The sequence below is a fragment of the Crinia signifera genome, chromosome 6 (assembly GCF_055691185.1).
Source record: "Crinia signifera chromosome 6, ASM5569118v1, whole genome shotgun sequence".
NCBI classification, from domain to species: Eukaryota; Metazoa; Chordata; class Amphibia; order Anura; family Myobatrachidae; genus Crinia; species Crinia signifera.
The window spans coordinates 148,762,207-148,776,815 of record NC_139222.1 but is presented as its reverse complement, the minus strand read 5'-3'; the positions used below and the strand labels follow the sequence as shown (position 1 = coordinate 148,776,815).

The following is a 14,609-nucleotide window of genomic DNA, read 5'->3' as shown; positions in this document are numbered from 1 at the left end:
ATACGGACGGAGTTGGCGATCCGTATGGAAGGCGGGGTTTCGCACGCACGGTCCTGGCCGCATAATCGGCTCCGACCGCACCGATCAGAATAAGGGCCCATATGATCTTTCCTGTCTGCCTACATTTTCACAGATAGTTTACATTAGAATGCCGGTAAATATGTCTCTTCCCCCATATTTGCACACAATTAAACTTGGCAGGAAACATATGAATACGTCTTCAAAAAAGATACAAAATGATAAAAAGAATAAGTAAATGTAACAGTACAGTCAGAGTAGGTGTCCATACATCATTCAGTTGAAAAAGACTAATTTGTGGTAATAAGTCCACTTTAATCAAATCAAAATAATGCAATTTGTGCTAATTGTTATTGTTATATAATAATAATAATGATAATAATAATAATAATAATACTAATATAGTTCTCCAGGGTTCATATGAATATAGGAATATACAATAATACATTATTTTAACCTTTTGCAGTCCAAATATTTTTTGCAATTCAAACAATCTAGTTTAAATAAATTGTCTTTTTTTTTTATTCAAATTGGTCTTCATTGAATGCTGAACGATGTTAATGGTCTAGATTATCTAAGATTCAAAAGTGATAAAATGGAGAGTGATAAACAGCCAGCCAATCAGCTCCTACCTGCCATGTCACAGACTGTGTTTGAAAAATGTCAGGCAGGAGCTGTTTATCACTCTCAATTTTATCCCTTTTGAAGCTTAGAGAATCTGGCCCAATGTGCTTATTTTGAAGTGGCTCACCATTGGATCTGCTACTAGCGCTAGGGCTGTTGAGCCTGACTAGACGTTGGACTTAAAAGGGTTAAAACGGACCATATTAGTAAAAGAATAACATTAAATTGTGTGATTTATATACCACTGAATGATAAATAATAATATCAGTCATTCACGTAGTGCATTCAGAGAGCAAACAAACATGATAAGAGCTGCTGACTAAATGATGGAGGTTGCTAGCACTGAGCTCCTCTCCAATTGATGTGCGGTGGGAGTGATTGCTGTGTGTATAGGGGGTATTATTCTCAGTCTGTAATAATCATGCCAGTAGCCAGCAAGGGGCTTGGCGCCCTGGACGATTACATGGCTCATCAATATCTAGAAACAGTCCTGACTGTACTAAAATAGCTTCAGTCATTTCCTTCATTAAAAAGTGCATCACGGTGTTCAAGTTTTGCTGGATGTACTAGTCTCCTAGATTGTATAAAATATTCTATTGTAGCACCAATCTTACTACTTTACTAAACAGTGTCATGTATTAAAGTGTTCGATTAAGCTACATATATTTAGCATGTCTTTCCCTTTCCAGGATCGCTGGTTTTGGCGGCTTCGTAATAATAAAGTACAGGAAGGATATCCAATGCAGATTGAACAGTTCTGGAAAGGATTGCCGGCTAAAATAGATGCAGCATATGAGCGGTCCGATGGGAAATTTGTCTTCTTCAAAGGTACGTTTCCTCTCCAGACACTGGTTTGATTTTATGTTGAAATATCAGTATTATTACTTTAACAGCAAAAAGAACAAAAGTCAAATATTGTAGACCAAAGTTTAAACAATAAAGATACGGAACGGTCCTAACAGTAGGTAATAAATACTTGGATCAAAAGACAACACACTAATGTCTAAATACTTGAAGGAGGGTTAGTCCTAAAATTATTGGCTTACCTCGGGCTAACTATACCAGGGATGTGCAAGTTCGAATTTGGGGGTGTCTTGACACTCCTGGACATCCCCAATCCAAACTCACACTCCGAGCCTGTTCAGGAGATTGAAGGTGTCAATGTTGTACACCAGGAGGAAGATATTTATGTAGATGGCACTTAGGAGGAAGTTGACGGGGAGGATGTTGCTGATGGTGATGTGGTTAGCATTAAATGAGGCACCAGGCGAGACAGTTGTTGTCCATGGGATGCAAAAGGCCGTCACATTGAGACCAAAGTTTAAACAATAAAGATACGGAACGGTCCTAACAGTAGGTAATAAATACTTGGATCAAAAGACAACACACTAATGTTTAAATACTTGAAGGAGGGTTAGTCCTAAAATTATTGGCTTACCTCGGGCTAACTATACCAGGGATGTGCAAGTTCGAATTTGGGGGTGTCTTGACACTCCTGGACATCCCCAATCCAAACTCACACTCCGAGCCTGTTCAGGAGATTGAAGGTGTCAATGTTGTACACCAGGAGGAAGATATTTATGTAGATGGCACTTAGGAGGAAGTTGACGGGGAGGATGTTGCTGATGGTGATGTGGTTAGCATTAAATGAGGCACCAGGCGAGACAGTTGTTGTCCATGGGATGCAAAAGGCCGTCACATTGAGACCAAAGTTTAAACAATAAAGATACGGAACGGTCCTAACAGTAGGTAATAAATACTTGGATCAAAAGACAACACACTAATGTTTAAATACTTGAAGGAGGGTTAGTCCTAAAATTATTGGCTTACCTCGGGCTAACTATACCAGGGATGTGCAAGTTCGAATTTGGGGGTGTCTTGACACTCCTGGACATCCCCAATCCAAACTCACACTCCAAACCTGTTCAGGAATTCCCGCCTCGGAGCGTGGGTTTCTGGACTTTGCAGATCCGACTGTGGGAGAAAGGTAAGCTTGCTAATATGCCATTTACAACACGGAGTCGCAAGGAATGACTAATGCCCTGTCGTATGTTCATGACTAGTTGTTCAGCTTTACACAACGATCTAAGCCCTCCTCCTCCCCCCACTATAAATTTTAAGAGATTTAAGCTGTCATCAAAAACACAGAAAACAACTGTGCCTTCTAAAGACATGGTACTATTCCCCAAGGAGAGTCCAAGGGTGTTGGTGGTTGCGTTGCATGACCTTCCCATCACTGTATGGGAAGAGGTGGCTCCTTCCATATGCCTTCCCTCTGCATATGCTGGAAGGATTGCCCACAGTCCAGTTCCTGATTTGGAGATTGAAGGTGTCAATGTTGTACACCAGGAGGAAGATATTTATGTAGATGGCACTTAGGAGGAAGTTGACGGGGAGGATGTTGCTGATGGTGATGTGGTTAGCATTAAATGAGGCACCAGGCGAGACAGTTGTTGTCCATGGGATGCAAAAGGCCATCACCATGCCTGGGCAGAAGACCAAAAAATCCAGCTCTTTGGTCTAGAATTATTTTTTTCCAGATCAGGACAACAACTGTCTCGCCATATGTAGCTTATGTATTGCTGCAATAAGCAGGGGTAAGGCCATTGGCCACGTAGGGACATCTTTGCTTATGCATCACCTGAATTTCGTTCATAAGTCACTGTTTAGTTCAGAAACTGTGGCTAGGACCGTAAGCAGTAAAGGGGCACATAAATCCCTTGATCTTGTTGTATCAAAGCGCCTGAAAACCAAACCAGCAAGTCACCCCCTCATCAATTTCCTCCTTGTTCCGGATTGGTGGTAGTCTGCAGGTCATGTTACCGGCATGACTGACTCCTCTTCTATCTGGGATTCTTCCGGATGATCCTGCAGTGCTCCGCCTACTGCTTCCATTGCTGCTGTTGCTGATGGGTGTCGTTCATCATCCCATAGGGGAAGTCAGAGCACGAGTATGTCTTCTCTAAGCAATTGACATCCAACAGTCATTTGTGATGAGGATGAAGTATGACAGTGGTCATCCTATGGCAAAGCGGATAATTGCGATCTTGACAGCTATGTTGGTGTTAGATGTGCGTCTGGTGTCCGCCATCATTGAAGTGGGATTTAAACGATTGATGGAGGTATTGAGTCCCCGGTACCTAATGACCAAATGCCATTTAGATTCCACTTCACCTGGCAGGCGATAACCAGGATGTACATAGACGCCCCTCTCAATTAGACCATACCTTTTTATGGGCAGCCGTGCTGGAGGCATGGCAGGGATATCATTGCAGAGTGTGCATCAGATGTCTTCAAACCTTTTTTTTACAGACAACACCATGACTCATTGCTTATACACAAGGTCTGTTTGACATTATGTTACAAAAACAGGGTCTGTACGGTCTATGTAAACACTCCTTAAGTATGTGTATGTGTAAATCTCCTCCTCATTACTAAAACTGTGCAAGCATGTAGAAATTGTAACCCAATGGTAACACAAAAATATTGTGTCCTCTACCACAAGAAACTACTGCACTTATACTGATTCTGCTGTCAATGGGCCTGATTCAGACTTGACTGCTAATGTGAATAGATTTTGCAGTGGACTGAGAGTTAGACAGAAAAAAGTAACTTCTCTTTGCAACACTGGGAGAGAATAATTTGAATCCACTCTCAAATCCATACACAATTCCCAAACCATATAAATGATTTTACTGTCTGGGCAAATGTAAGTAGTGGTGCATACACATGGTGAGATTTCACTTTCTGTACGACTCCAATTTCATCTGGGTCTGGATCTGGGTCAGTGTCTGGATCTGGGTTGGTTACAATGTTCACATTCGATTTTGACTATGTAGTACAGATCTGTAGTCTATAGTCTTGCCTGCCAAAACTATTTTTCTATTAGATTTACACTACACGGGAGCGCGCATTGGGATTGAATCTGCATCAGCTGAAGCAACCAGAGCTTACACAGTATTAGTGTAGTCAGTCAGCGTTTAGCATAGTCAGTCAGCGTAGTGTTAGTGCTTATTACATTGTGTGGGAACCATTGACCATTTTTAACCTGCCTGACATGACAGGTGTGAATGTGTTCCTGAAACACCCCCACTATACACGTCAGCCCGAAGCGTGGCGAGCGCACGCGGTATGTGTCCTCCTGACATGTTCATACCCCCACTATTCACTTAAACGTGGAGTTGATTTTATAAAGTGTAGCAAACCACCAAGTCCAAAGCATGGCGGAGCAGCATGCCCCACGAAGGGACACAAAAAATTAGCCCGAAGCATGGCGAGCGGATGTGGATTACTTGACGTGTATTCAGCGTCCGCTCGCCACACTTTGGGGTCGTTTTCTGCGTCCCCTCGCCATGCTTCAGGAACGGTGGGGAGCTGCGATTTTGACTATGTAGTCTATAGTCTTGCCTGCCAAGACTATTTTTCTATTAGATTTACACTACACGGGAGCGCGCATTGGGATCGAATCTGCATCGAATGTAGAAAACCATTCGATGAACATTCGATTTTCTATTCAATTTCAATTAGATATTGCTTCTAAAGGCAAAATCGAATAGAAAAATAGTGCATTTCTCACCGTGTGTAACCTCTATAAGTCTGAGGCTTACACTTATCTGCCACTGAGACAGGCTTGAAGTGGTTATCACTGGTGTCACAAACCCTTCTCAAAAACACCTGGGTACATCTGCAATTTGTTATGCACTCACAGAAAATGGCAGGTTTCTTCCCCCAAACACCAGCTTGCTGTCAATCAAATTGGGAGGGGATTCACTATACAATCCTTACACATTTTATTCATCCTCGCACATGCACAATGGGAATGGTACGCTTGCACAGTCCTTCAATAATTGTTTGAATTGCTAATTCTGTAATTAGAGATCAACTCAGGCCCAGTGGAAAGATATTATAGTAATATTGATTAAATCAGTGGTTCCCAAACTGTGTGCCGTGGCACCCTGGGGCAACTTGGGGTATTTGCAGGGGTGCCCTGGGTTGATGGTTCATGACCAGTTCAAGTTATTTATGTCCATTATAATAGTCAAATTGTGGACAAACAAAAGGTAATCCTGTCCATTACCACGTAACTGATCCTTAGGATGAGATATAAACACAATTTACTACAACTTAATATTTGTTTCTGACTTTCTCAATGAGAAACCTTTAGCCTAGGGGTGCTGCAAAATAATTCTGATGCTTCGGGGTGCCTTGATTCCAAAAAGTTTGGGATCCCCTGGATTAAATGCCATTAGATTACCAATTGTGATAGCTGGTCATCTGTGAAATATGTACAGTAACATATAAAAAGAATGTGATATTAGAGAGAAAGAATTGGATTGGGCAGCATGTACACTGACATAGGACATGTTAATTCAGTTTTTTTATATTTCCACTACAGGAGACAAATATTGGGTCTTTAAAGAAGTGACAGCAGAGCCTGGCTATCCGCACAGCTTGATAGAGTTGGGTAGTTGTCTCCCACGAGAGGGTATCGACACAGCTCTGCGATGGGAACCAGTTGGCAAAACCTATTTCTTTAAGGGTGATAGATACTGGAGATACAATGAGGAGAAGAGGACAGCTGACCCTGGGTACCCTAAATCCATAACTGTTTGGAAGGGAATACCGGAGGCACCTCAAGGAGCTTTTGTGAGCAAAGAAGGATGTAAGTAACAATTAATTATATTTAGCAGTTGCTAAAATTTGGTCCCCCGTGTGAACGTGCGGGGGACCAATTCAATTAGAAACACCCCATGTTCAGTTCAAAAAGTATTCAATATTTTAAACTTACCAGGTGAAATATAATAGAATGAGAGATTCAGAGAGTGAGAGATTTTGTAAGAAATGTAAATGATTGCCACTTTAAAAAAACTGGCTATTTCTTACCAAATCTCTCTGAATCTCTCATCCTACTAATTTTAACCAAAAACTTAATTTAGACTAAGAAAAAAGCACTCCCATACTCACTATTAAAATAACACTGCCACCATTAACATTCAAAGAACTGACACTTAGAAAGTCTTATTTAACAACATGAGATTTAGGGGGGTATTCAATCTGTGCCACTATTTACGACGGGGGAAATAGCGGTTAACGCCTATTCAATGCTGTCATTCCCGACAGCATTGAAGAGGCAGATCGACAGAATGGGCCCGACTTTAAAAGCAGTCGGGCCCCTTTTGTCGATTTCGGCCATGAATTGCCGCGATCGCTGCCGAATATCGTCAATCCACGGCCGTTTACACAGACACGCCCCCTTTTTGCCGATCACAAAGTGGGACATTGAATCACACCTGGCGATCTGCGGTTGAACAAAACAAAAACAGGCCAGGGTCACGGCTGTCGGGCCAGATCGACAGTTGTGACGAGGGATTGAACACCCCCCCTAAACCTAGCAATATAAGAGAAAACACACATTAAATGCAGAATTAAACTAACATACTGTAATGTAATTGTTTTCAAATAATTTTTAACTTTGTACAAATTCCATCATCTGTCATTTCACTGAGGACCAGATGTATCAAGCTTCAAAAAGTGATAAAGTGGAGAGTGCTAAACAACCAGCCAAACTGCTACTACTTGTCATTTTTCAAACCTAGCCTGTAACAGGACAGGTAGGTGCTGATTGGTGGGCTGTTTATGACTCTCCATTTTATCATTTTTTTTTAAGCTTGATACATCTGACACTGAGCGAGGAAGCTAGATGTGTTGGAGATATTGCCTTTTTGCATTTCTGTGTATCTCCCCAAAAATATGCTATAACTTACAATAAACTGCTATATATATATATATATATATATATATATATATATATATATATATATATATATATATATATATATATAGTATTAATTTTACCATGCCTGGTATGATCTTCTGCACATATACATATGAAACATGATTCATGATTTAGTTATACTGAATACTAAAAAATATACCTAGTTTAAGATGTGCGAAATAATCACTAAAACTGCCAGGGCCGTAGTCGAGGAATATAAATCACTTTAGTTATTGCCGGCAAATGATCAGAAGTCAATTCGTTGAAGTTTAGTTAAATATTGCACCAAAAAAAAAAAACTGTCGCTGTGAGTCAGGTTGAACCTTTTTAGTGGATATTTTACACATCTCTTACAGCAACGTTGGCACTCAAAGGGTTAAAAGTTCCACTGATGGAACGTGTATATATCACTGAGACATGTTTATCCATTAGGAGATACTAATGTACTGTATATGCTCTATTACATTTTACACTGTGAATTGTAAGTGCTACATTTCATAATTTGGATGGACTTCCTAACTACTTTTATAGTGTGCCAATTGCGTTTGTTATAGCCTATCACTCTGCTACAGATTTTTACTTCAAATGCCTTATATAATTATGTTTGTTTGTTTTTTCACAGCGTACACTTATTTCTATAAAGGAAAGGAATACTGGAAATTTGATAATCAGAAGCTGTCTGTTGAGTTGGGTTATCCAAGATCAATCGTGAAAGACTGGATGGGCTGCAACCAAAAAGACGTGGACAACAGCAAAGACCGACATCTACCACACGATGATGTGGATATAATGGTTACAATCAATGATGTGCCGAGCACTGTAAACGCTATAGCAGTGGTAATCCCATGCATATTGTCCCTGTGCATCCTGGTCTTGGTATATACTATTTTTCAATTTAAAAACAAAGGTGTGCAACAAAATGTAACATACTACAAACGACCAGTACAAGAATGGGTATGACAAGATCTGGAACACTTGTTTTATTTTTAGTTTATATGAGGGCTAAAAGGATGCTGGGATCCAAAGTTTATTGTTCAGAATGACAACAGATGTTCATCATTGGTGATCCCAGCTTTACCAGTAAGGAAAGACTTAACGGAATACAGAGATGGCCTTACACAACGGAGCCTCTTTCATTCTTACTGCCTCATACTTGTCTCTTTTCTAGTGTGCCATTTCCCAGGCTCATGTTGTGAGCCCCGGATAACTTGCTTGGAATTTTCTTCATAATAATAAAAAAAAATTAATAAGGATATAACTGGCTGAGGACTTATTTTAAAACCAGCTTTCTCCAATGAAAACAAATACTTTCAGACTTGTTTCTTATATCAATTTGAGCAGAAAGAGATCAAGCACACCTTTCTCAGATAAGGCAAAGAATTGTTGCTAAGAAGCCTTTAAAAACATCGGTTCTTCTGTATGGCTCGCACACTTAAATTGCACAAAGAGGAACTCATGATTTTTTTCAATCCCTGCTGGTCAGAATTATTACTTACAAAAGTTGTTAAATATAGATGATTTCATTTGGCATTCTCTGCCTGTGTAAATGAATTGCTGTACAAGTTTACAAGGATGTCTTTCTCAGTTTGTAATCTCTCACCTGGTACCGAGAAGAGAGTATCGACAAAATGCTCACAAAATAATGATATTTGATAAATGTTGTGCTCATGTAGAAACCTAAACAGAAAGTGAAATAAAAGGAAATTACATTAAAATGGTTTTGTTGAATGTCAGTATAAGAGATGGCTAAGCTTTTATTTTGTTTAGTTTCTAAGTAAGAATAGGTTTTAAATGATCCGTACTAGCAAAACATATTATATATGTCAATTCATTCTCTCCTGTAGGAATATTGTTCACAATACAACAGTCAGTGTATTATAGGCCATACATTTTCTAAATGAATACTGAAGTGATAATATCAGCGATCCCCAATTTAAGGTAATCACATTTTAACCCTTTGAGTGCCAATTGAATGTGTCAAAGTAGGTGTGTGAAAATTCCGAGCCAGCAGTTTTTGGCCTGTCATGTTTACTTTATTAAAGGAAATATAATCCTTTTTTTACACAACATTTTTTTATTTGAATTTATATAACAAATGTGAGCGACGCTGGCATTTTTAGCGGATATTTTGAACATCTCTCACAGAGATGTTGGCACTCAAAGGGTTAAGTAATGACATAATTGTTTACAGTTTATACATATATTATTTACAGGAGTTTATACATGATATTTATATCACAAGTATTATATACTGTATACGCAGGATTGTGGATTACAAGGAATGCATAATGTTATTTTGTTGGGGAGGGGAATGTTTACTTTTTTTTGCGTCCCATGTTCTAATTCCACATTAATCCAGTAGATGTTTCATTACAATGTACACAGTAATATTGACTTGTGAAGTTGGTAGAAAAAAAGGACTCTATGCATATTTTCAGGTATTCTTAAAATGTAATGTTGACACTTCAGAATCGCCACAAGAAATTATTATTATTTTTTTTTTGCATATCAATGCATGTATCCCATTGGCAGAGGTAACGGTGAGTAAGAATTAGTAAACATGAGCAGATTATGACATTCTGCTACCTAATAAAGTTAAATAATAATATAATGCAAAGTGAAATATATGTAATTATTTGAAGACGGTTTTATTGAAATAGAAGAATGAGCGATTATGAACCGGTTTGTTGCTAACAGCAGCAGAATCTTTTTAACACTGTTTCTACATGTCTACTATTATATTGCTGTCACCATGACTACCAAAATGATTTTGGTTTCATCCCATAAACAGCAATGTTGCAGAAGTCAGATGCTATGTCTCTGTAAAATAGTACCTTCTTTTTAACGTGTTTATCACTTTAATTGGTGGAAGAGTTGGGAAGAGATTCATCTTGACCCGTAGACCTTGTGCCATCTTGACCCGTAGAGCTTGTGCCATACAGTATATATTTACTTTATTTGCAAAAATACATTTTAGAGGAGTTTGCACTTTACGATAATCTTTAATTCTACGTAACCATAAAATGAACTCTCTTGTTATGAGCTGAAAATGAGTTTGTCCCAAAAATATGCCACAACTGTACAGATACTCAAGGGGAAAAAGTTAGCCATCTGGTTGAAGTCGGAAAATAAAATTGCTCATAAATAGATTTGCTAATTGAATTTTTTTTCAATCCATGCCCTAGCAACAAAACAAACTGTCTTTTTTTACAAGTTAATTAAAATGATTCTTAAACTATATTCTACATTAGCATTGTTTGATAACTTTCATGAAATCTATAGTACAGCATAATTATATCTAGAGTGGGTTCTCATGAATCAAACCAGTATTATATAGTGACCATTTTAAGTGTGCACATTGTATATTAGCAATAAGATATCGATGATGTACACAACAGATCAGTAAAGTTTATTCAGGTTATGCAAGCAGACTGGTGCAGGCCGCAAGCTAACCATTCAATTGGAAGCTTATTGGGAACTTTGAGCTTCATTTACAAAGTAGAAAACAGCTGCTGTACACCTTATCTTGCAAACGTACTAATAGATTTCTGCCAAGAGACCAGAGCTTTGATACAAGGTGGATGCTTTTGAGAAGGGGCAGAGTTTTTGAGCAGTGGCAGAGTTTTGTGATGGCAATTAAGTAGGATTTGTGTGTTTCTTACCAAGTACAGAGTAGTTGTGCTTAGTTTTGCAAAGCAGTGCAAATGAGTTTCATATTGTGCAGTAAGATTATTGAAATGAGAGCAAACTGGAGATGGAACACTTTTAAGGGTGCTTCCTATGATGCAATGGGGTGCCCATTCATTTCTTATCCTAATAGGAGATGACACGGAGGAGATTACTTGTTGTGCTGTACTTTTAATGGGACAACATTTGTACCGCCCAGAAGCACCTTGGTGGAAAAGTACCTCTCTTGGCTCATTTGCCCAGTGTAAAAGAACACAAAAAAAGCTTAAAATTCACACAAAAATGCCACATGTAATACTGGCAGTGCTGATGTTTTCTAACTCTCATAATTAGTTTAAGCCAGACTTTAGGCTAAACCCTGCAGTATTTTAGAAGTAAATTGGAAATATATATATATATTTTAATGAAAGTAGTGAATCTAAAGTGGTGAGAAGGTAGACTTTTATTGTGTATACACTTGTAGATACTTTTTAGTTTTCTGTAGCATCTCACAATATTGGAGTGTAGATGTACACCTTGGGTTGTGTTGGTAGACCATCTGGCAATAAAGTATCTAACAATAAAAGAGTAAGCACAAAGTACTGCATTTTACACATCTTAATTTATTTATCATATGGTAATAGAGACAGCACAGTGTCGAAGAAAGGATAGGCTAACAACCAATACAAATCATAGATAAGCTAAGACTAAGAGAGGGGAACTACTATAACATAGTGAGCGGCGTTATCGGTTTTATACCTTTAAGGATAGGAGAAAACATTTTTACTGTCCACTTTATATGCTGGTCTCCAATTTTCATGGCAAGTACAACTAATTAAGTGAAATGGATGTAAAGAATGATGGCTGTTTAGCTAAAGACATTCCATTTCACATTTCGTATAATTAAGAGAATTTTGTCTAACTCTACTAGAGATGTGTAGTTTAGTTTTGCTCAAATATGAACACACCCAAACTTAGGGGTGCCAAGTCAAATCGAGCCCTACTTTGGATTTACTTTGGGGGTTATTTGTGGAACCGAGACCTGTCTCATATCTATTGTCAGTTCGGAAGTCAAATTTAAAAACTGAACTGGGGTTTTAGATTTCTGGCAAACAGGTCTAAATTACATGATTTTATCTATTTTTATAAATTTTTATATGCATTTTTTTATAATCAATAAATCAATATTTATTGATTTTTATCAATTTTAAAGGAGCCCAAATCCAGTAAAACCCAAACCTGAACCAAAACAATTGAGGGTGGTTTTGCCAAAACCAAAACACAGTGATGAATTAGAACCAAAACAAGTGGGTCTGCACACATCTCTACATAATACCAAATATTGTATGGAGGACAATTAAAAAAGGGGGCACATAAATATATGTATAATAGCTACCAAGTAGATATTTGCTTTTATCTTTAGAATGAAGCTACACAATTTGTAGATTATAAATGATTAGCTGTTATCTTTCACGAGCACCATTTTTCACATACTGTATGCGCCCCTGTATGTGCTACGAGGCTGTGTTTGTATCGGTTCTTGTTTAGATAATTATTTGGTTTGCCTAGGACTGCAAAGTATTAACTCTATTTAAAAATTGTTATGTACTTTTTTGAGTGCTATTCAATTTTGAAAATAACATCAATTATTGCACAGTTGCCCCCGTTTGTTTCAGAGAATTGCTCCAGTGGCAGAATTGCTGTGATTTTAGGATCTTATAACTGTTTTTGCCACTTTGATCTTTAATCACAAAGGCACTGAAAGTCTTTTGTTATGTTTAAGGACATTTTCCTATACATTTGTGAACGCCATGACATTTTTTCTTGTTCAGCCTTATTTTCTGAATAATAAAAAGTTAGCTACTATAATAACCATTTGCAATAATAACAGCAGCATATTGTAATTTTTTTTATATTTTTGCAGCAGTTGGCTGAGCAAGCCTCAGAATCATCTAATATAAAACTGTGATGCTTTTTTCAAAGAGTTTATTAATCAATAAACAAACATACAAACAAACTTGATCAATAAAATCACTGTGCTTAAACATACATACCTGTTGATACATAGAAGCTTGTATATTTTTTATTTATTAGAATGGATTATTATTATATGTAGTAATTATTTAAGATTATTTACATTTAAAATATAAAAAAATCACCTACACATTAACACGTAATATTTTATAGGTTGTGAAAGCTCTATGTGGGTATTTTACTTGTTTGGCTTATTGCATAACACACTACACGGTTTTGCACTTCAATACGTATACTGGCAGTTTTCAAAGAAAATTCAATTTTTGACAATTTTTACTTTGAAGGATTTACTGTGATTTAAAAGCAAATTGGGTACTTATGAGTTATCCGGGCGCCCGATTTCTAAATCGGGTCGGATCGGGCACATCGCATCGCATCGCATGCGACCATCGGATGCGATGCGATGCGATGCGATGCGATGACCCGACTTTTCCATAGGAATCAATGTTAAAATGGACAGAGTCCATTTTAACATGGAATTCAATGGGGAAAAGGGGTCCTTTTCATACCCCTACTATCCAAGTGGGCATGGAGTTGGATATAAACCTGTGGCGAGCGTAGCGAGCCACCGAGCCCGAAGCGTGGCGAGCGTAGCGAGCCCCGCGAGGGGACATAGAATACCGTCCCCTCGCGGGGCTCGCTTCGCTCGCCACGCTTCGGGCTCGGTGGCTCGCTACGCTCGCCACAGGTTTATATCCAACTCCATGCCCACTTGGATAGTAGGGGTATGAAGAGGACCCCTTTTTCCCATTGAATTCCATGTTAAAATGGACTCTGTCCATTTTAACATTGATTCCTATGGAAAAATCGGGTCATCGCATCCGATGGTCGCATGCGATGCGATGCGATGCGATATCGCATCGCATCGCATCTGATTGTATGCCTTAACTTAAGGCATACAATCAAAAAATCGGGCGCCCAGATAACTCATAAGTACCGCAAATTGTATTATCTAATATTAGACAATCTTTGATTATGATATATGTCATTAGTCTGCAATGATGAATAATAGTTCAAAAGAAGAAGGTCGGTACAATAGTGGAAGTGGGAGAACTCTTACGTACAGCTGAAACAGTAAATAAACAGCATAATTCTACTTAAATTATAAAATAAGGCTAAATAAAATGTATTTAAAATGAGCAAGGTTTTATTTATTATAGGGAGCTAATGGGGCCTACAGACGGGGAGATGTGCTGAGCGTTCTGAATGATACTAGATCGCTCAAAATGCTCAGCAAGATCACACAGCACACAGCGATGAGTCAGCAATGTATGCTGAGCGATCTGCCAGTGTTCTCCGGAGAAAGAGACGCACGGGGCCGCAAATTGCTATTGCTATGGCCTCAAAAGCAGAGCACTGTAGGGTTTTTTAAGTGAAATAGTGAGATCGCTTAGAAAATGCGTAGAAATTGCCCTGTGTGTAGACTCCATGGGTGAGATTTAATAGGATGAGAGATTCAGAAAGTGAGAGATTTGGTGAGAAATCTCCAGTT

General features: G+C 38.4%; 1 protein-coding gene across 1 annotated transcript in view; it reads left to right on the top strand.

Annotated features, from left to right (window-relative positions):
• MMP24 (matrix metallopeptidase 24) overlaps positions 1-13,577 on the top strand; it is a 144,685-nt gene extending 131,108 nt beyond the window's left edge. The window contains exons 7-9 of the mRNA XM_083147585.1: positions 1,332-1,470; positions 6,038-6,304; positions 8,040-13,577. Of these exons, the coding sequence (XP_083003711.1) occupies positions 1,332-1,470; positions 6,038-6,304; positions 8,040-8,377 (744 nt within the window). The 3' untranslated portion in view covers positions 8,378-13,577. The remainder of the gene's footprint in view (positions 1-1,331; positions 1,471-6,037; positions 6,305-8,039) is intronic.
• The last annotated feature ends 1,032 nt before the right edge of the window (positions 13,578-14,609 follow it).